The sequence below is a fragment of the Cherax quadricarinatus genome, unplaced genomic scaffold (assembly GCF_038502225.1).
Source record: "Cherax quadricarinatus isolate ZL_2023a unplaced genomic scaffold, ASM3850222v1 Contig3225, whole genome shotgun sequence".
NCBI lineage: Eukaryota > Metazoa > Arthropoda > Malacostraca > Decapoda > Parastacidae > Cherax > Cherax quadricarinatus.
The window spans coordinates 20,738-41,552 of record NW_027198251.1 but is presented as its reverse complement, the minus strand read 5'-3'; the positions used below and the strand labels follow the sequence as shown (position 1 = coordinate 41,552).

Below are 20,815 nucleotides of genomic sequence, written 5' to 3'. Positions count from 1 at the left end.
CTTGACGTGTCGGTCTTTTCCGAGTAGAATGGGAAGGTAACGAAGGAGCATCATCAGGAGATTGACGTTGGCGTTTAGGAGTAGGACCGGAGTTGGTCCGGCGTGAAATGGGCGGGCGATTCGAAAATTGCCGTACCGTAGAGGGAGAAGCCGGAAGCATAGTCAAAGGAGAGCGGAGTTCAGACAAATCGAAGGAGTCAGTCGAAGCCCCGGTACCTGAAGCGGGTGAGGAAACAGCACCAGCAAGAGGTACAGGGGCATCAGGAGTGTCCGAAGAGTGGTCTAAACACAAGGCAGGGTCAGAATGGGGTGCGGTATCAAGAAGGGGCCCGGGGGTAGTGGGTTCATGGATTGGGTTCTCCATGGTTAGGTTACTCCTTTGCTTTTTGTTTTTAAGAAAAAAAAAGAAAGAAGAAAAGAAAATAAAAATAAAAAAAGAATAAAAAAAGGGGGGAGCGGGGAGGAATAGTTCCCAGGAGGAATGAAAGGGCCGGAAATCTCCCTCCGCGCCCAAGAGGACCTCAGCACCGCTAGTAGCGCAGATGCAGCATGGAACCCGTGCCATACCCTACCCTTCATGCCAGTAAACCAGCAATCCGGGATAGCAACCTCACATCTGCCGAGCTACCTCGGTGGACAAAAGAGAGGGCGGCCGGATATCCGCCACAAAGCATACCTCCTTCGGCCACCACCCCCGGAATCCGAAAGGTGGCTTCCAGAGATACACCCGTCGCCCGAAAGACACCCAAAGCTACTCCGGGATACCGGAGAGGGATCGGGACATCCCCAGGCGATCCAGATTCCACGGCAAACTACGCCACCGCCAAGAACCTCAACGGAATGGGATGGACCCCGGTGTCCTTTCCCCTACCTAGGAACTAGCGCGCCTGTGGGAGAAATCCCAAAGGCCAAAAAGAGGAAGGGCAAAAGGGAGGGGTGGGGAGGAGGAGGAGGAATGGAAAAAGGGGAGGATGGGATAGGGGATAGGGGAGGGGAGAGGATTGGGGGGTAATTAGGTTCGGTCTGAGGAAGAAGACCGACAGGTCTAATTCCTCAGACCAAGAGCCTCTTCACCACAACCAAGGAGCCCCCCTTGAAGAGGTCTGTGAAATCCTGCTCTTTTATTATCACAATGGTGGTAAAAAAATTAAATGCCCTGCAATTGACTCTGGAAAAACTTACTTAATCTTCACCAATATCATTATATTGGTGATAAGTTGTTTTAAACCTCACATCAAAGTCAGTTATTGAAGTCAAAAAAGGTATGAAGTATTTGCTCTTATGTAATTTTTTTATTTTGGCTAGTTATCCAATTAATATCACTAACAAATTTTTTTTTTTTTTAAATTTGGATCACAAATAATTTTGCACAAAGCTACAATATATACACACAGTACTGTAGTTTAAGTTGAACTTGTCAACTATACTTAAGAAACAAAAGCTTGATTCAATTTCCTATACTATAATGTATATACATTGAAAATCAATCTCATTTTAAAGATTCTAGCCAACTGTTTAAGTACTGTATAAATATATTCCAATTATTCAATTTTTTAAAGAGCATAAACTTTTCTAGTAACTTAATACCCAAAGAAAAAAATATTAAAAACAAAACCTTCACTTGCACAAAGGCAGTTAGCATTAATCACTGTCATTCACCAAGAAGATACATACATAAAAAGCTAACAGTAAACTAGTAAGTAAAAAGCAAAGATGACTGCATGGTACTGGTATATTACCACACCAATAACATGCAAAGTATTTGTTCAAGAAAAAAGAAAACGATGAAGATTTGAGAAATTGATGCATACAAATTCGCCTAGCCATTGCACATGCACATTTGTCTACCCTTCTGAGGAAACACATCTCCCTCTATCATTCACAAGGTAGACAACACCAATATTTTGCTCATTACAAATACAAACTCATGCTAGAGTTTGTTAGGAGTCATGTTTAAAAATAAACATTTAAATCATCTGCTATAAAGCAGTACATATCACCACTGGCAAATTAAGTGGACTAATTGCTGTTTAAAACAAGATCTACATCACCTTGCAATTAAACTTGCATAAACAAAATTCATTCTTCTTGATAAAGGATTGAATGAACGTACATCCACCAGCCAGTTGAAGCTGACCATGTAACACCAGTCTATACTTGTACAATGTATTTATATTTATATACAGAACTCTGTGCATATTATAATTCATATTAATATATATATATATATATATATATATATATATATATATATATATATATATATATATATATATATATATATATATATATATATATATATATATACATATCTATATATATATACATATCTATATATATATATATATGTGTGTGTGTGTGTGTGTGTGTGTGTGTGTGTGTGTGTGTGTGTGTGTGTGTGTGTGTGTGTGTGTGTGTGTGTGTGTGTGTGTGTGTGCGCACATGCATGCATGTGCACATGCATGTGTATATGTGCATGTGCACATCTTCTCACCTATTTGTAATGGCAGGGATCAATTCTCAGATCCTGGCTTCCTACCCACTGTTCACTCACTTGATTCATTACCTGGTAGCCTCATGGGAAGTATTGTAGCTACTCTTAAAACTATACATGGAGTCTGACTCAACACTCCCTCAATGAGATCATTGCACTTCCTGACTTACCCTGAAACAGAAAATATTTCCAAACATCCCTACAGCTTATCTTTGTGTTTAACTACCAGCTCTGTCCCCAAGATCCTGTTTCTTGCTTTTCAAATAGCCTGTCTCTGTGCATTCCATCAATTTCCTTGAATATTTTGTATTTTATCCTGTCCTCCAATCAGTGGCGTTGCTAGGGTTGGTGTCACCCAGGGCGGCATCTCTGGTGTCACCTCAATGAAATCCAAGGGCGGGGGGATGGAAGGGGGGGGAGTAAACTCCAGTTACGTCACTACTGCATGCCCAGTGACTTATGTTTAGCAAAGAGAATGTTTAAGGGCCATAAACCGAACATGAGAATACTTCTCAACTTCATTAATGATAAAATATATAATCATAGTAACACTGAGTAAACAAACTCAAATACCACTTTGAGTACAGGCAACAGATCGTACATTTATTCATCTTCAATGCAAAAAAAAAAAAAAGTAAAATAATGAAAAACATTGCAGTATCAGAGAAACATTAGTTTCAATTTGACCTTGAGTACAAATAACATCTCAATTAATCTGATCTTACATTTCCTTCCTTTCAATCCTGCAAAGTCATCTATCACATCATCAAAATCAATTACTTTCCCTATATAGGCCTATTTGTACTCTTTAATCATATAATAGGCTATATAGAAACAAATGATTTTTCTCTTATGTTGCTGCAGCACTGTTTTGGGCATTAGTATCACCTTCTTTAGAGGCTCTATGGTGTCACCCCTTGTGGTGTCACCTGGGTCCCCCACCCCCTGCCCACCCATTATGATGCCACTGCCTCCAATGCCTGTTAGGCCCAATTCTGTTAGCCTCTCCTCCTAGCTCATGCCCCCTTAATTCAGGAACAAGCCTTGATGCATATTTTTGTACTTTCTCAAGCTTCTTAACATATTTTTTTAGGTGTGGATTCCATATTGATACCACATACTCCAAGATGGGCCTAATGTATCCTATATAATGGGACTAGAATGACTGTGCTGAGATTTTTGTAGGGTACTCTTAGATATGCCAAACGAGCATTGGCTGCAGCAATTTGGCTGATGTGAGCCTCTGGCTTTATACTGGGCACTATGTTCATCCCTCGGTCTTTCTGTTCAAGTGGAGTTTGCAGCATCTGTCAATGTAGTCTACCTATACCCCACTTCCATGTAGAAAGTAAGCCTACATGGCTAGTTTCCACAAGAGGGCAAGCCTCTAGATAAGCATACCCAGGCCTGCCTCGCTCTCACTTGGCACCAACTTTACCTCAAGTCAACATCTGCCACTCCTCTCTCTGTTGCTGGGCATGGCCCTCCAAGCCTGGGGCACTTACCACAAACCCAAATAAAGTAAGAAACCTCCAAAGACTTATCACTGAAGCCCACTACCAAACACACCCAAATCAATTACATGATATCCAGTCTTCTTACTACTTCCCCAATCTTTATGGCCTTGCATTTCTTAGGATGAATTCCAGCAACAACTTATCTGAACACTCTTGTAATTTGTCCACATCCCTTTGGAGCCTTTTCCTTGTCCTCTTCAGCCTCAGGGAAGTTGGGAAGAGGAATGACCTCAATGAAGAAGCTGTGGAGACAGACTCCAAACATAGTTATAAGAAAAGAAACGATAAGGCTCACAAGAGTAGGAAGGAGTAAACTGAGTAACTGGCATGTAGAGAGGTGAGGTCAGGAGCTAAGACTTGACCCCTACAACTACATACAGGAAAGTACATAACATGCATGCAAGCAAACACACATACACACACATGCATGCACACACACATGCACGCACACGTGTGCACACACATGTGCATGCACACACGCACACGCATGCACACACACACATTCATGCACACTCGGTAAACAACATAATTACTACAATTTTAAATGAGGAACTCTTGTTCTCAGAGAAGGGTGATCCACAAGAGTTCCTTGGTCTCCAAGAGCCAAAGCCAGGGCCAGCAGCCAGCATTCACACACACCAACACAATTGAAACATACATAAACACATTTTCATACTGTACAGTAATGTACAAATGTTAATACTATACAGGTGTATTTAATTCATTTTCATACAAAATACTGTATATGTATTACAAGTATTTGTGAGTTTGTGTATAGTGTATGTAATATATATATATATATATATATAGATGTAAAGTACATGTATATGTAATGTATATATGCAAAGTATATATGTAATGTATATATTTATGTAATGTATATACATATGTAATGTATGTATGTATATGTATAGACAGTGATAAGCTGAGTGATGGTGAAGGTGTTTTCTTCTTTTTTGGGGGAGGTCACCCTGCCTCGGTGGGATATGGCTGGTTTGTTGAAAATATATAAAAAATAAATACATATATATATATTTATTTATTTCTTTATTCTTCTTTCTACAAACCGGTCATAACCCACTGAGGCAGGGTGGCCAAAAAATAAACACTTTCACCATCATTCACTCCATCACTGTCTTGCCAGAGGCACACTAATACTACAGTTCAGATGCACCTCCAAACTGCAAATGCCCCCACCCTTCCTTCAGAATGCAGGCACTGTACTTCCCACCTCCATGACTCAAGTCTGGCTAACAGATTTCCCTGAATCCCTTCACAAATGTTATTTTGCTCCCACTTGAACAGCTCATCAAGTCTCAAAAACCATTTGCCTCCACTCTTATCAAACACTTCTTCCCTCCACACTTGCCTATGGTGACCCCTACCCTGCCTTCCTTCCACTATAGATTTATATGCCCTCCAAGTCATCCTATTTTGCTCCATCCTCTCTATATGTCCAAATTATCTCAACCTCTTCTCTGCCCTCTGGATAATGCTCTAGTAATCCAGCACCTCTTCCACCTCCTAATTTCCATGCTATGAGCTGTCTGCATAATATTCACACCACACATTGCCCTCAACACATGTCCACTGCCTCCAGCCTATTCCTCGCTGCAACATTCACAACCCATGCTTCACACCCACATAAAAGTGTTGGTACCACTATAATCTCATACATTCCTCTCTTTGTAGATATATATATGTGGAGTGGTGGGGATATTTGCAGTTTGGAGGGGCATCTGAACTGTAGCATGTATATATAAGTATACATATGTATGTGTGTGTATATATATATATACATAAATAAGCTTACCGTAACTCCCATTTTGACTGGGATTGTCCCAGTTTCAAAGTCATGTGTGTGTCTGCGACTGAATCTACAGTAAAAGGGCTAATGTACGGCAAAATAAACACTGATTTAAGTTGCAGCGAGATTTATTGGAAAATTAAAAATAACAAACCATTCCTAAGAAAGGTTCATTATAGTGAAAAGTAAGAATGATTCCCCAAAGAATGATTCCATACTTTATGTTTTTATGTTCATTTTCATTCTGTAGTCCTTACTGGAGAAATTGATACATTTTAACCCTTAACTGCTTTTTCAAAATCATAAAAATGTCCCAGTTTAAGTCAAAGAAATTATGGTAAGCCTATACATACATATATATTCATACATATATACATACACACAATATACATACAATTATGATACAGCTGCATAAAAATCCACAACCTGCATGGTATGATACATAACTACTTACTTAACAATATATAAATAACTGCCCTTAAAACCTGGATGAAACACGTAACTCTCCCAATTTGACTAACCATCCTGGAGCTGCAATGTAACAATAAGGCCCCAATTCTGGAACGGCACCTTTCAAAGTAGCTGAATAGATGACAATATTGAAAAATGTAACAGTATTTAAAAAATGAAAGGTATTCTAATTACCTGACTGTATTTGGCATTCATATCCTGTTGACAAGTAATATACCTATAACAAATATAAATTCCAACCAGACTAAACACAAATATCCAATCACACTAAAGCTCCAAACTTTAAACTAAAGTCTAATGAGATACAGACATTTTAAGTTGCAGAAAACACTCGTCAAATTAGTCCAGTAATGGAATAAAATAACACCAGCTATAACTTGCAATATGCCCTCATTGAGTGCATGCTCTGGTATGGAAAGTGTATTTCTGTTACTGGGAGCCACAATAAGCACACCGCTTGGCTACTTCCAAACTGCCCATCATACTTGTAGGAAGTCTGTCAAAAGGGTGGTTCTTCGCTTCTCCACAATGTCCATCTGGTTCTCCAAATCTCCTCTGTCTGTCATCTCAGCTCGCTCAATTTTCCAAGAGAGATTTTCAATCTCTGCTTCCAACTGTGCTTGCTGATACTCAAACTGTGAACAAATTTTTTAATATACAAATCGGAAAAGATAATAAAACATAGCTATATAAGGCATTAAGTAGCAGAAAAGAATATTATGTCAAACTCAAACAATGGAGAAAAATGCAGGTATGGGAAAGATCAGAGCAATGAAGTTAATATTACCATACTTACTTATACACACCCATCTGAGTTTTCTTCAAAAAATTTAGTCTGCCCATAATGCCATGGCATGACAGTGGGTCTCTTTGCACTGCAACTCATTATTGTAATTACACACTCTCAAAGTAATCTTGCAAGGAAATAAAAAATTGTATTTGAATAAGCCTTGCGTGTAGTATAAGGCGACTAAAATGCCGTGAGAATGAGATAGTAACCCCTTCTCCAGTATTACTACTAAATGTAAAAGGAAGAACTTTATAAAGTTAGGATGCTTGAATGTGCATGGATGTAGTGCAGATAAGAGATGATTGTGAATGTCACGAATGAAAGGAAGCTGGACATCCTAGCCCAAAGTAAAACAAAGCTGAAGGGGATAAGATATTTTTTGGGTTGAAATATATGGGATTAGGTCAGATGTATCTGAGAGAGTTAAAGTTATGGCAGGAATAGTGGTAATATTGAATGATCAGCTATGGTAGGAAAACATGACTTGATGACTGATAACATTTCCTTTGCACCCATCTACCTCTTGGAACCTCAAGCGCTCCCAGTAATTGAGGTGTTTTATCTCCGTTATGCGCGCCGTGAAAGTTCTCTGTACATTTTCTAGGTCGGCAATTTCACCTGCCTTGAAAGGTGCTGTTAGTGTGCAGCAATATTCCAGCCTAGATAGAACAAGTGACCTGAAGAGTGTCATCATGGGCTTGGCCTCCCTAGTTTTGAAGGTTCTCATTATCCATCCTGTCATTTTTCTAGCAGATGCGATTGATACAATGTTATGGTCCTTGAAGGTGAGATCCTCCGACATGATCACTCCCAGGTCTTTGACGTTGGTGTTTCGCTCTATTTTGTGGCCAGAATTTGTTTTGTACTCTGATGAAGATTTAATTTCCTCATGTTTACCATATCTGAGTAATTGAAATTTCTCATCGTTGAACTTCATATTGTTTTCTGCAGCCCACTGAAAGATTTGGTTGATGTCCGCCTGGAGCCTTGCAGTGTCTGCAATGGAAGACACTGTCATGCAGATTCGGGTGTCATCTGCAAAGGAAGACACGGTGCTGTGGCTGACATCCTTGTCTATGTCGGATATGAGGATGAGGAACAAGATGGGAGCGAGTACTGTGCCTTGTGGAACAGAGCTTTTCACCGTAGCTGCCTCGGACTTTACTCTGTTGACGACTACTCTCTGTGTTCTGTTAGTGAGGAAATTATAGATCCATCGACCGACTTTTCCTGTTATTCCTTTAGCACACATTATTATTATTATAATCAAAAAGAAGCGCTAAGCCACAAGGGCTATACAGCGCTGCAGGGTAGGGAAGGAAGCAAGGGAATTGGATGGCAGAAGGGAGGGGGGATGATCAGCAGGTTACAGAAAACAGCGGGGCAGGGGATAGTACGGGGGTAGAGGGTAGCAAGAGATACAAGTAGAAAGGGCTGAAAGTATCAGAATTTGTGAAGTAAGTCAGTCGTTGTCAAAAAGTCAATGAGAGAGTCCGGATGAAAGGTGGGTCCATCAGCGAGAAGGGAAGGTAAAGAGAGAGCAGCGGGGCGAAGACGACGACAGAGGTAAATTCTGCGTGCTCGTTGATAAAGTGGGCAGTCCAACAGAATGTGGCTGACTGATAATGGAGCTTGGCAATTCTCACAGAGAGGAGCAAGACGCCTCTCCATGAGATATCCATGAGTAAGACGAGTATGGCCAATGCGAAGACGGGAGAGAGTAGTCTCCCAACCTCGACACTGGTGATAAGAAGACGGCCAGTAACCTATACTCGGTTTAATAGACTGAAGTTTGTTGCCGAGCATAGTAGACCAACGTTGTTGCCAACGGGTGTGAAGGTGGGAAGATATTACAGCAAAATAGTCCGTACATGGAATACCTCTATAAGAAACTGGTAGGTCATGTACTGCTGACCGCGCAGCAGTGTCTGCCTGTTCATTGCCCTGTACGTCAACATGACCAGGGACCCAACAAAAAACAATATCTTTATGCTTAGTAAAGATGCGGCGTAGCCAAAGTTGGATACGGAGGACTAAGGGGTGAGGTGTATCAAATTTTTGTATAGCCTGTAAAGCACTAAGGGAGTCTGAGACAACCACAAATGATGACACAGGCATAGATGCAATACGGATAAGTGCTGTAAGGATGGCATATAATTCAGCAGTAAAAATACTAGCTGAAGATAGTAAATGCCCTTGTACGACGCTGTCCGGAAACACTGCTGCGAATCCTACGCCGTCAGAAGACTTAGAGCCATCTGTGTACACAGCAATGGCATGAGAATGAGAGTGAAAGTGGTCAAGAAAAAGAGAGCGGGAAGCGACCGTAGACAGTTGGGCTTTCGAGCAAGGGAGGGAGAAAGAACAGACTCGAACAGCTGGAACTTCCCAGGGGGGTAGGGAAAAGTGAGATGCTACATGTACATAGAAAGGTGGTAGTTGAAGAGAAGACAAGAGCGAATGAAGGCGAAGAGAGAAGGGACGGAGTAAGCAGGGGCGGCGAACAAATAAAGAATGTCTACTAATATCAGTGACCATTCTATAAATGGAAGGATTGCGGAGATCATGAGAGCGTACATAGTAGCGCAGGCAATGGGCATCACGGCGATCGGATAAGGATGGAACGTTCGCTTCTGCATAGAGGCTTTCGACAGGGGAAGAGCGAAAAGCACCAAGGCATAAACGTAATCCTTGGTGATGAATGGGGTTAAGGCTAGAGAGAGTAGCAGGAGATGCCGCTGAATAGATCTGGTCACCATAATCAAGTTTCGATAAAATAAGGGTGGAATGTAGGTGAAGGAGGGTTCGACGATCAGCTCCCCACGAAAGATGAGCAAGGGTTTTAAGAAGGTTCAGCCGGCTGTGACAAGTTGCCTTCAGAGAGGTAATGTGAGGTTTCCAGGATAACCTACGATCAAAGAGGAGGCCCAGAAACTTGACTGTATCACGTTCAGGGATACGTGAGCCATAGAGGTACAAAGGATGATCAGAGATGACAGAGCGTCTAGTGAAAGTGATTTGGTGGGTTTTAGTGCTGGAAAATTTAAACCCATGTGTGGTGGCCCAATTGGAAACACGGTCGACTGCATGCTGGAGAGAAACTGTAAGGAGGTGACAGTCAGCGCCTGCACAGGCAATAGCGAAGTCATCAACATAGAGTGATGACCAAATATTTGATGGAAGACTAGAGGCCAAATCATTAATAGCAAGGAGAAAAAGTGTTGTGCTCAGAACACATCCCTGGGGGACACCTTCAGCTTGGACAAAGTCCGGGGAGAGCACATTATTAACCCGAACACGGAAATGCCTGTCAGTTAAAAAGTTCTTAAGGAAGGATGGTAGATTGCCTCGAAGGCCTAAGGAGTGGGCTTGGGCTAAAATATTATACCTCCAAGTTGTGTCATATGCCTTCTCAAGGTCAAAAAATATGGCAATAACTGAGTGGTTATTCGCAAAGGCATTACGAACATACGTATCCAAGCGCAGTAAGGGGTCTATGGTAGAACGTCCCTTACGAAAGCCATATTGACGAGTGGAGAGACTGTTGTGTGTCTCTAAATACCACACTAAACGTCTATTTACTAGACGTTCCATTACTTTGCAAACTGCACTGGTAAGAGCAATGGGACGATAGTGGGAGGTTTCATGTCCCGTAGTGCCTGGTTTGCGGAAAGGGAGAACAATGGCGGATTTCCACAGCTGTGGAAGAACTCCTTGTGACCAAATAAGATTGTAAAGGCGTAATAGGACTGCAAGGGCTGACTGATGTAAATGTTGTAGCATACGAATATGAATGTCGTCGGGCCCAGCTGCCGATGATCGACAAGCTGAGAGTGTTGCCTCCAGTTCTTGAAGTGTAAAAGGCACATTATACTGTTCTTCTCTGAGAGAAGAAAAGTCCAAGGGTGCTAACTCTCTGGCAGACTTTGAGGAAAGAAATGAGGGGCATAGATGGAGTCCCTGAGAAATACGGACCAGATGATTGCCAATTTCATTGGCAACATCTAGTGGGTTTGCTATATCAACACCGGCAACCCGCAGAACAGGAGCCGGGTCAGGAGAATATTTACCACTCAGTTTTCGTACTTTTTTCCAGACTGCACTCATAGAGGAAGCAGAGGTGATGGTGGAGACATAATCTCGCCAGCAAGTGCGTTTAGCGTCACGGATGACACGGCGAGCGATCGCACGCTTCTGTTTAAAATCAAGGAGTCGCTCTGTGGTTCTATTGTACCGGTACCTGCCCCATGCAGCGCGTTTCAAACGTACTGCACGAGCACAAGCAGGAGACCACCAAGGCACGCATTTCTGAGAATGCCTGCCCGAAGTTTGGGGTATAGAATGAGAAGCTGCGGTGAAAACGGAGGACGAGAAGAGGTGTAAAAGCTCATCGATGGAGGACGAAGAAGGAACCTCTTTAAAAACAGTCAGGTGTGAGTAAAGGTTCCAATTTGCCCGATTAAATTGCCAGCGTGGGGTGCGAAGAGGTGGCGAATATGAAGGGGAAGTAAGAATGATTGGGAAATGATCACTGTCATGTAAGTCCGGGAGAACAGACCAAGTAAAGTCTAATGCGGCGGAGGAAGAGCAAACTGAGAGATCGATGCAAGAGAGAGTATGAGTCCGAGGATCAAAATGGGTGTGAGTACCTGTATTTAAAACATGGAGGGGGTGGGTGGCAAGAAAAGCCTCTAACTGAATTCCACGGGAATCACAGTGAGACCCTCCCCAGAGGAAATGGTGGGCATTAAAATCACCAAGTAACAGAATCGGTGGCGGTAATGACGAAACAAGGAAGGCAAAATCCGGAATAGATAATGCCCGAGAAGGAGAGAGATATAAAGAACAGAGCGTATACCACCTATGTAAGTGGATACGGGCTGCTGTGTAATGCAGCGAAGTATGAACAAATAGCTGATGGTACGGAATATCAGTGCGGAGAAGAAGGGCACTTTCATTAAAGGTCCCATCAGGAAAAGGATCTGAAGAATACAATAAATTATAGCCTGAGATGTGAGAAATAACAGCAGAGTGTAATTTTGGTTCCTGTAAGCAAACACCAACAGGGGCAAACTGGGAGAGTAACATCTGAAGCTCACCCCGATTACCCCTGAGGCCGCGTATATTCCACTGTAAAAAGGCCATGATTGGCAATGATAAAGATACTTGAAATCCGCAGGTAAGGGTTCCTACGGACTAGAAGGGTTAGAAAAGTCCACATGCGGAGGCAGTGGAAAATGTTCAAGCAGCGAAGGAACGGTGCGCTGTGAAGAAAGGAGTTGCGCAGATGGAGCAGAGGAGAGAGAAAGAGCGGAAGGTGGATCAGTGTCCATTGATGGTTTGGTCTCTGCAATATATTCAGAGATTGCTTCAAGTGTTTCGGAATTCAGAGATGTCGTATGGGAGACAATATTGGGAATGGTAGGGGGAGGATGAGTAAAGATTGGAACTGTATTGGACTGTACCAAGGTAGGGGGGGGCGAAAGGGTGGAGGGAACTGGAGAAGCGTGGCAGGGGACAGAAGAGACAGGAACCTGGGAGGTGGCAGAAGAGGAAGAAACTTGGGAGGGAACAGGGGAGGAAGGTACATTACGAGGAGGAGGGTGAACCTCTGCACTTGTAACTGAGCCAGTGAGAGGGGAAGAACTAGGGACAGAGACAGGGAGGGTAAAATGAGGAGGTGGAAGATGGGTAGGAGGTGTTACCGGACCTTTTTTTGACTTTTGAGAAGTAGAGGGACGATTGGGAAGAGGTGTCGTACGAGGTCTCGTCGATACTGAGGCTTGTAAGAGAGAACTCGAAGAAGCGAGATTAGACTGAGGCGTTGAAGTAGGGACGTCTGAGCCGAGGACAGCAAAAGGATTAGATACAGGAGTGATTATGGGAGAGGTAACCACAGAGGTGGGTGTAGAAGATGGGATACCAGAAGTGGGGGGACGTTTTGAAACACGGGAATAAGAAACACGTGGGAGTCTCCCTTGGAGGCGGAGATGAGAAACTGCCATGGCATAAGGGAGACCTTCTGTCTCTTTGAGGTAACGGATTTCCCGCTCGTTTAAATAGACCTGACAACGGCGAGAGTACGAAGGGTGAGCCTCATGACAGTTAAGGCAAGAGGGAGATCGATTGCAAGACGTATTAGAATGGTCATCGGCACCACAGACTGGGCATTCGGCGATAGATCTGCAATATTTCGCTGGATGGCCAAATCGCCAGCAATTTCTACACTGTTGTGGTGTAGGGATCACCTTTCGAACTTGTAACCGATGTCCTGCTATATAAACGGAGGATGGGAGTTCTCGGCTGTCAAAAGTTAAACGAGCCACATTGCTAGGGTATCGTCTCCGCCCACGGGCAGGAAGAACGTAAGTGTCTACCTTGAGGATTGGGAGATCTTGGAGTTCCAGCTGTTCTAGAATGTCGGTGCCACATGTCTGGAAATTTTGTTGAACTATGGTATGGGGCAGAATAACGGTACCACTACAAGAATTGAGGGAATGATGTTTTTCAAGGGTGACAGGAACAGTATCTATATGGGAAAGACGAGAGAGCTCACGAGCCTGGGTAGCATTCTGTACGGTAATGATGCGCGTACCGCTCTTAAGAGCATGAAAAGAAATATCTTTACCAACATGGCGTAGGAGTGCCTTGCCAATACTATGGTCAGAAAGATAGGCAGTAGAGGAAGTTGGTCGTAAAGTGAAGAATTTAGTCCACTGTTCAGTCTGAAACTGAGCGTGGAAAGGTAGTGAAGGACGTGTCGATCGTTTCTGAGAAGAACGAGAAGGTGAAGGTGGAGAAGTATCATCAGCAGGTAATTGTCGTTGACGTTTAGGCGTGGGACCAGAGTTGGTCCGACGTGGAACGGGTCGGCGATTTGAAAATTGCCGCACCGTAGAGGGAGAGGCCGGAAGCATAGTCAGAGGAGAGCGAAGGTCTGATAAATCGAAGGAGTCAGTCGAGGCCTCAGTACCTGAAGCGGGTGAGGAAACAGCACCGGCAATAGGTACAGAGGCATGAGGAATGTCTGAAGAGTGGTCCAAAGACGAGGCGGGGTCAGAACGGGGTGCGGTATCAAGAAGGGGCCCGGGGGTACCAGGTTCATGGACTAGGGCTGCCATGGTTAGGTTACTTCTTTCTTTTTGTTTTTAAGAAAAAAAAAGAAAGAAGAAAAGAAAATAAAAATAAAAAAAAGAAAAAAAAAGGGGGGACCGGGGAGGGATAGTTCCTAGGAGGAATGAAAGGGCCAGAAATCTCCCTCCGCGCCCAAGAGGACTCGACACCGCTAGTAGCGCAGATGCAGCATGGAACCCGTGCCATACCCTACCCTTCATGCCAGTAAACCAGCAATCTGGGATAGCAACCTCACATCTGCCGAGCTACCTCGGTGGACAAAAGAGAGGGCGGCCGGATATCCGCCACAAAGCATACCTCCTTCAGCCACCACCCCCGGAATCCGAAAGGTGGCTTCCAGAGATACACCCGTCGCCCAAAAGACACCCAAAGCTACTCCGGGATACCGGAGAGGGATCGGGACATCCCTAGGCAATCCAGATTCCACGGCAAACTACGCCACCGCCAAGAAACCTCAACGGAATGGGATGGACCCCGGTGTCCTTTCCCCTACCTAGGAACTAGCGCGCCTGTGGGAGAAATCCCAAAGGACAAAAAGAGGAAGGGCAAAAGGGAGGAGTGGGGAGGAGGAGGAGGAAAGGAAAAAGGGGAGGATGGGGAGGATGGGATAGGGGAGGGGAGATTGGGGGGTAATTAGGTTCGGTCTGAGGAAGAAGACCGATAGGTCTAATTCCTCAGACCAAGAGCCTCTTCACCACGCCAAGGAGCCCCCCTTGAAGAGGGGTACAGTGGACCCTCGCCTAACGCTATTAATCCGTTCCTGAGAGCTCAACGTTAGGCGAAATTATCGTTAGGCGAATTAATTTTCCCCATAAGAAATAATGGAAATCAAATTAATCCGTTCCTGACACCCCAAAGTATGAACAAAAAAAAAATTTTACCACATGAAATATTAATTTTAATACACACAAACTGAAGAAGACATGCACAGTTACATGACACTTACCTTTATTGAAGATCTGGTGATGATTGATGGGATGGGAGGAGGGGAGACTGTGGATGGTGTTAATGTTTAGAAGGGGAATCCCCTTCCATTAGGACTTGAGGTGGCAAGTCCTTTTCCGGGGTTACTTCCCTTCTTCTTTTAATGCCACTAGGACCAGCTTGAGAGTCACTGGACCTCTGTCGCACAACATATCTGTCCATAGAGGCCTGTACCTCCCGTTCCTTTATGACATTCCTAAAGTGTTTCACAACATTGTCAGTGTAATAGTCACCAGCACGGCTTGCAATAGCTGTGTGAGGGTGATTTTCATCAAAAAAGGTTTGCACTTTAAGCCACATTGCACACATTTCCTTAATCTTTGAAGTAGGCAACTTCCTCAATTTCTCTATCCCCTCCTCCGAAGCAGTTTCCTCAGGTGTGGCCTCTTGCTGTTGAAGATGATCTAGCAGCTCATCAGTGGTTAGTTCTTCATTGTCCTCCTCCACCAACTCTTCCACATCCTCCCCACTAACCTCCAACCCCAAGGACTTCCCCAATGCCACAATGGATTCCTCAACTGGCATAGGATTCCCAGGGTTAGCCTCAAACCCTTCAAAATCCCTTTTGTCTACACATTCTGGCCACCGTTTCTTCCAAGCAGAGTTCAAGGTCCTCTTAGTCACTTCCTCCCAAGCCTTAACTATAATGTTTACACAATTGAGGATGCTAAAGTGATCTCTCCAAAACTCTCATAGAGTCAATTGAGTTTCTGAGGTCACTACAAAGCACCTTTCAAACATAGCTTTTGTGTACAGTTTTAAGAAGTTAAAAATGACCTGCTGGTCCATGGGCTGCAGGAGAGGAGTGGTATTAGGAGGCAAAAACTTGACCTTAATGAAGCTCATTTCCACAGAAAGTCGCTCTGCCACATCTGAAGGATGACCAGGAGCATTGTCTAATACCAGGAGGCACTTAAGGTCTAATTTCTTTTCAATTAGGTAATTTTTCACAGTGGGGGCAAATGCATGGTGTAACCAGTCATAGAAAAAGTCCCTAGTGACCCATGCCTTACTGTTTGCCCTCCACAGCACACACAAATTAGCCTTGAGGACATTGTTTTTCCTGAACACTCTGGGAGTTTCAGAGTGATACACCAATAAAGGCTTCACTTTGCAATCACCACTAGCATTGGCACACATCAACAGAGTAAGCCTGTCTTTCATAGGCTTATGTCCTGGGAGTGCCTTTTCCTCCTGAGTAATGTAGGTCCTGCTTGGCATTTTCTTCCAAAACAGGCCTGTTTCGTCACAATTAAACACTTGTTCAGGTTTCAGTCCTTCACTGTCTATGTACTCCTTGAATTCCTGCACATATTTTTCAGCCGCTTTGTGGTCCGAACTGGCAGCCTCACCATGCCTTATCACACTATGTATGCCACTACGATTCTTAAATCTCTCAAACCAACCTTTGCTGGCCTTAAATTCACTCACATCACACTAGTTGCAGGCATTTTTCTAATTAAATCGTCATGCAACTTCCTAGCCTTTTCACATATGATCGCTTGAGAGATGCTATCTCCTGCTATCTGTTTTTCGTTTATCCACACCAATAACAGTCTCTCAACATCTTCTATCACTTGCGATCTCTGTTTCGAAAACAAAGTTGCACCTTTGGCAAGAACAGCTTCCTTGATTGCCGTTTTCTTGGCCACAATAGTAGCGATGGTTGATTGGGGTTTTGTGTACAACCTGGCCAGCTCGGAGACACGCACTCCACTTTCATACTTAGCAATGATCTCTTTCTTCATATCCATAGTAATTCTCACTCTTTTTGCTGTAGGGTTGGCACTAGAAGCTTTCTTGGGGCCCATGGTGACTTATTTTGCAGGTGCAATCACTAAAAAGGCTGTGATAATATGAAATGTTCTTATTGTATGCTTGGAAGCGACCATGGTGGCTGGCTTGTAAACACTGGCACCCACAGAACAAGTGAGGTGGGCTCAGGCCACACGTGGACGCGTCTCGAACGAATCGCATTGAGCGAGTTTTTTAGCGCTAGCCGAGGCAAAATTTTTGCGTTAAAATGTATCGCTAGGCGGATTTAATGTTATGCAATGTACAGTGGACCCCCGCATAGCGACCTTAATCCGTGCAAGAGGGCTGGTTGTTATGCGAAATGTTCGGTATGCGAATGAATTTTCCCCATAAGAAATAATGGAAATCAAATTAATCCGTGCAAGACACCCAAAAGTATGAAAAAAAAAAGACACCCAAAAGTTTTACCACATGAAATATACATTTTCCTACACACAAAGAGAAGGATACATGCACAATAGTAGAGTAGTACATGCACAATATATATTGTGCATGTACTACTCTACTAAATGAAGAATAAATGACACTTACCTTTATTGAAGATGCAGCAATGACTGATGAGACACTGTGTCCTGGGAGTGCCTTTTCCTCCTGAGTACTGTAGGTCCTGTTTGGCATTTTCTTCCAGAACAGGCCTTATCACACTGTGTATGCCACTACGATTCTTAAATCTCTCAAACCAACCTTTGCTGGCTTTAAATTCACCAATATGAGCACTAGTTCCAGGCATTTTTCCCTGTTCACCTGGGTGTTAGTCGACTGGTGTGGGTTGCATCCTGGGAGACAAGATTAAGGACCCCAATGGAAATAAGTTAGAGTCCTCGATGATGCACTGACTTTCTTGGGTTATCCTGGGTGGCTAACCCTCCGGGGTTAATTGTTTCTCGGTAATTGTTTCACGTTAAGCCACACCAACAACACTCTCTCCACATCTTCGAGTAATACAGCTGATGGTGGTGCAGCAACAACAACAGCTGTGGTGCAGCTGACCATGGTGCAGCAGCAGCTGGGTGCAGCTGCAGCTGTGGTGCAGCAGCAGCTGTGGTGCAGCAGCAGCTGACTGTGGTACGATAGTATTTATCACCCTTTTTACCACAGGGTTGGCACTAGAAGCTTTCTTTGGGCCCATGGTGGCTTATTTAGCAGTTACAAGCACTATAAATAATGGAATAATACAAAATGTATCGAATGTATGCATGCAACCGGCCACCCTGGCTTGTAAACACTGACGGCAAGGCAGGCGCTCAGGCTGGACGGACAGGTTCGGGACAGGTTCAGGACGAGTCATGTTCAGAGACAGCTGATGGTGCAACAGCAGCTGACCGTGGTGCAGCAGCAGCTGACTGGTCCAGCAACAGCTGACTGATCCAGCAACAGCTGACTGGTCCAGCAACAGCTGACTGATCCAGCAACAGCTGACTGGTCCAGCAACAGCTGACTGATCCAGCAACAGCTGACTGACTGATCCAGCAACAGCTGACTGATTTCTTAAATCTCTCAAACCAACCTTTGCTGGCTTTAAATTCACCAATATGAGCACTAGTTCCAGGCGTTTTTCCCTGTTCACCTGGGTGTTAGTCGACTGGTGTGGGTTGCATCCTGGGAGACAAGATTAAGGACCCCAATGGAAATAAGTTAGACAGTCTTCGATGACACTGACTTTTTTGGGTTATCCTGGGTGGCAAATCCTCTGGGGTTAATTGTTTCTTGGTATTCTCAATAAGCCACACCAACAACGGTGCTACAGCAGCAGCAGCAGCTGACGGTGGTACAGCAGCAACAGACGATGCTACAGCAGCAACAGACGATGCTACAGCAGCAGCAGACGATGCTACAGCAGCAGCAGACGATGCTACAGCAGCAGCAGACGATGCTACAGCAGCAGCAGACGATGCTACAGCAGCAGCAGACGATGCTACAGCAGCAGCAGACGATGCTACAGCAGCAGCAGACGATGCTACAGCAGCAGCAGACGATGCTACAGCAGCAGCAGTGACAGCAGCAGCAGACGGTGCAGCAGCAGCAGCTGACGGTGGTACAACAGCAGCAGCAGCTGACGGTGGTACAGCAGCAACAGACGATGCTACAGCAGCAGCAGACGATGCTACAGCAGCAGCAGACGATGCTACAGCAGCAGCAGACGATGCTACAGCAGCAGCAGACGATGCTACAGCAGCAGCAGACGATGCTACAGCAGCAGCAGACGATGCTACAGCAGCAGCAGACGATGCTACAGCAGCAGCAGACGGTACTACAGCAGCAGCAGCAGCTGACGGTGGTACAACAGCAGCAGCAGACAGCACAGCAGCAGCAGACGATGACGGTGCTACAGTGCTACAGCAGCAGCAGACGATGCTACAGCAGCAGCAGCTGCAGACGATGCAGCAGCAGCAGACGGTACAGCAGCAGCAGCATGCAACAGTGGTACAGCAGCAGCAGCAGCTGTACCACCAATAGTAGCGATGGTTGATTGGGGTTTATTATACAACCTGGCCAGCTCGGAGACACGCACTCCACTTTCATACTTATCAATGATCTTTTTCTTCATCTCTATAGTAATTCTCACCCTTATTGCTGTAGGGTTGGCACTAGAAGCTTTCTTGGGGCCCATGGTCACTTATTTTCCAGAAAAAATCACCAAAAACACTGTAATAATACGAAATGTTCCGATTGTATGCTTGGATGTTACCGCGGAGGCTGGCTGGTAAACAATGCCACCGGCGGAACATGTGAGCGTGGCTCAGGCCGCACATTGGACGCGTCTCGGACGAAGGGCGGTGAGCGGGTTTTTGGGCGGTATGCGAGGCAAAATTTTTGCGATCAAAGCGTCCGGTATGCGGATTGTACGGTATGCGATGCGTACGGTATGCGGGGGTCCACTGTATCTGTTCCTGGAATTGCTGGGATGTTGCATCCGGAGGCTTGTAGACTACCACAATGACTAGGTTTTGGTTCTTGAGCTTTACTGCTAAAACTTCCACTACATCATTTGAGGCATTAAGCAGTTCTGTGCAAATATGTGACTCTGCGATATACAGGCCAAACCCTCCCCCCTTTTGCCTGTTCACTCTGTTGCATCTGTATAGGTTGTAACCTGGGATCCATATTTCGTTGTCCAAGTGATCCTTTATGTGGGTCTCTGTGAAAGCCGTGAACATTGCGTTTGCCTCTGCAAGCAGTCCACGGATTAAAGGTAGTTTGTTTTTCATTGCTGGCTGTAGACCCTGTATATTTGCAAAGAAGAATGTCATCGGACTGGTATTGGTGGTACTGGGGGGAACTTTTTTTTTCCGGCACTAGTATCTGTATCTGTTGGTTTGGAGTGGAGGCCATCGACTGTGGTTCCACTCCAGAAATGACTGGATTTGGCGTACGATTTCTGCCATTTCCTGCCAGTTTTTTCCCTTCCTGGCACTAAAAAACCTCTCCCTCTTGAGTGGCTGTGGCTACCCAGGTTTTCCCATGGCCTGGATGTTTTGTATCTTTTTGTCCCCTTTAGATGGTGTGCCTGGCAATTTAAGTTATAGAACCCCAAATTTACCTACTACACTCTGTACAATACTTTCACCCCGTTTAACACTTACGTCCTACAACAAGTACTTTTTCACTTGCTTCAAAATTCTAACAGTTGCTTAACATCTCCCAAAATCTCTCTCTCTCTCTCTCTCTCTCTCTCTCTATCTCTCTCTCTATCTATCTCTCTCTCTCTCTCTCACATGCATAAACACTTAATATAACCCACTTTTTGTATCCGACCCTTATTTGAATCCACAAAATCCATGAGTTTATATTTTTTTTTCAAT

The 20,815-nt window shown here is 44.3% G+C and overlaps 1 protein-coding gene across 1 annotated transcript in view; it reads right to left on the bottom strand.

Annotated features, from left to right (window-relative positions):
• Positions 1 to 1,106: 1,106 nt before the first annotated feature.
• ari-2 (E3 ubiquitin-protein ligase ari-2) overlaps positions 1,107 to 20,815 on the bottom strand; it is a gene marked incomplete at its 5' end in the record, with an annotated part of 35,418 nt that continues 15,709 nt past the window's right edge. The window contains 1 exon segment of the mRNA XM_070081582.1: positions 1,107 to 6,924. Within this exon segment, the coding sequence (XP_069937683.1) occupies positions 6,769 to 6,924 (156 nt within the window).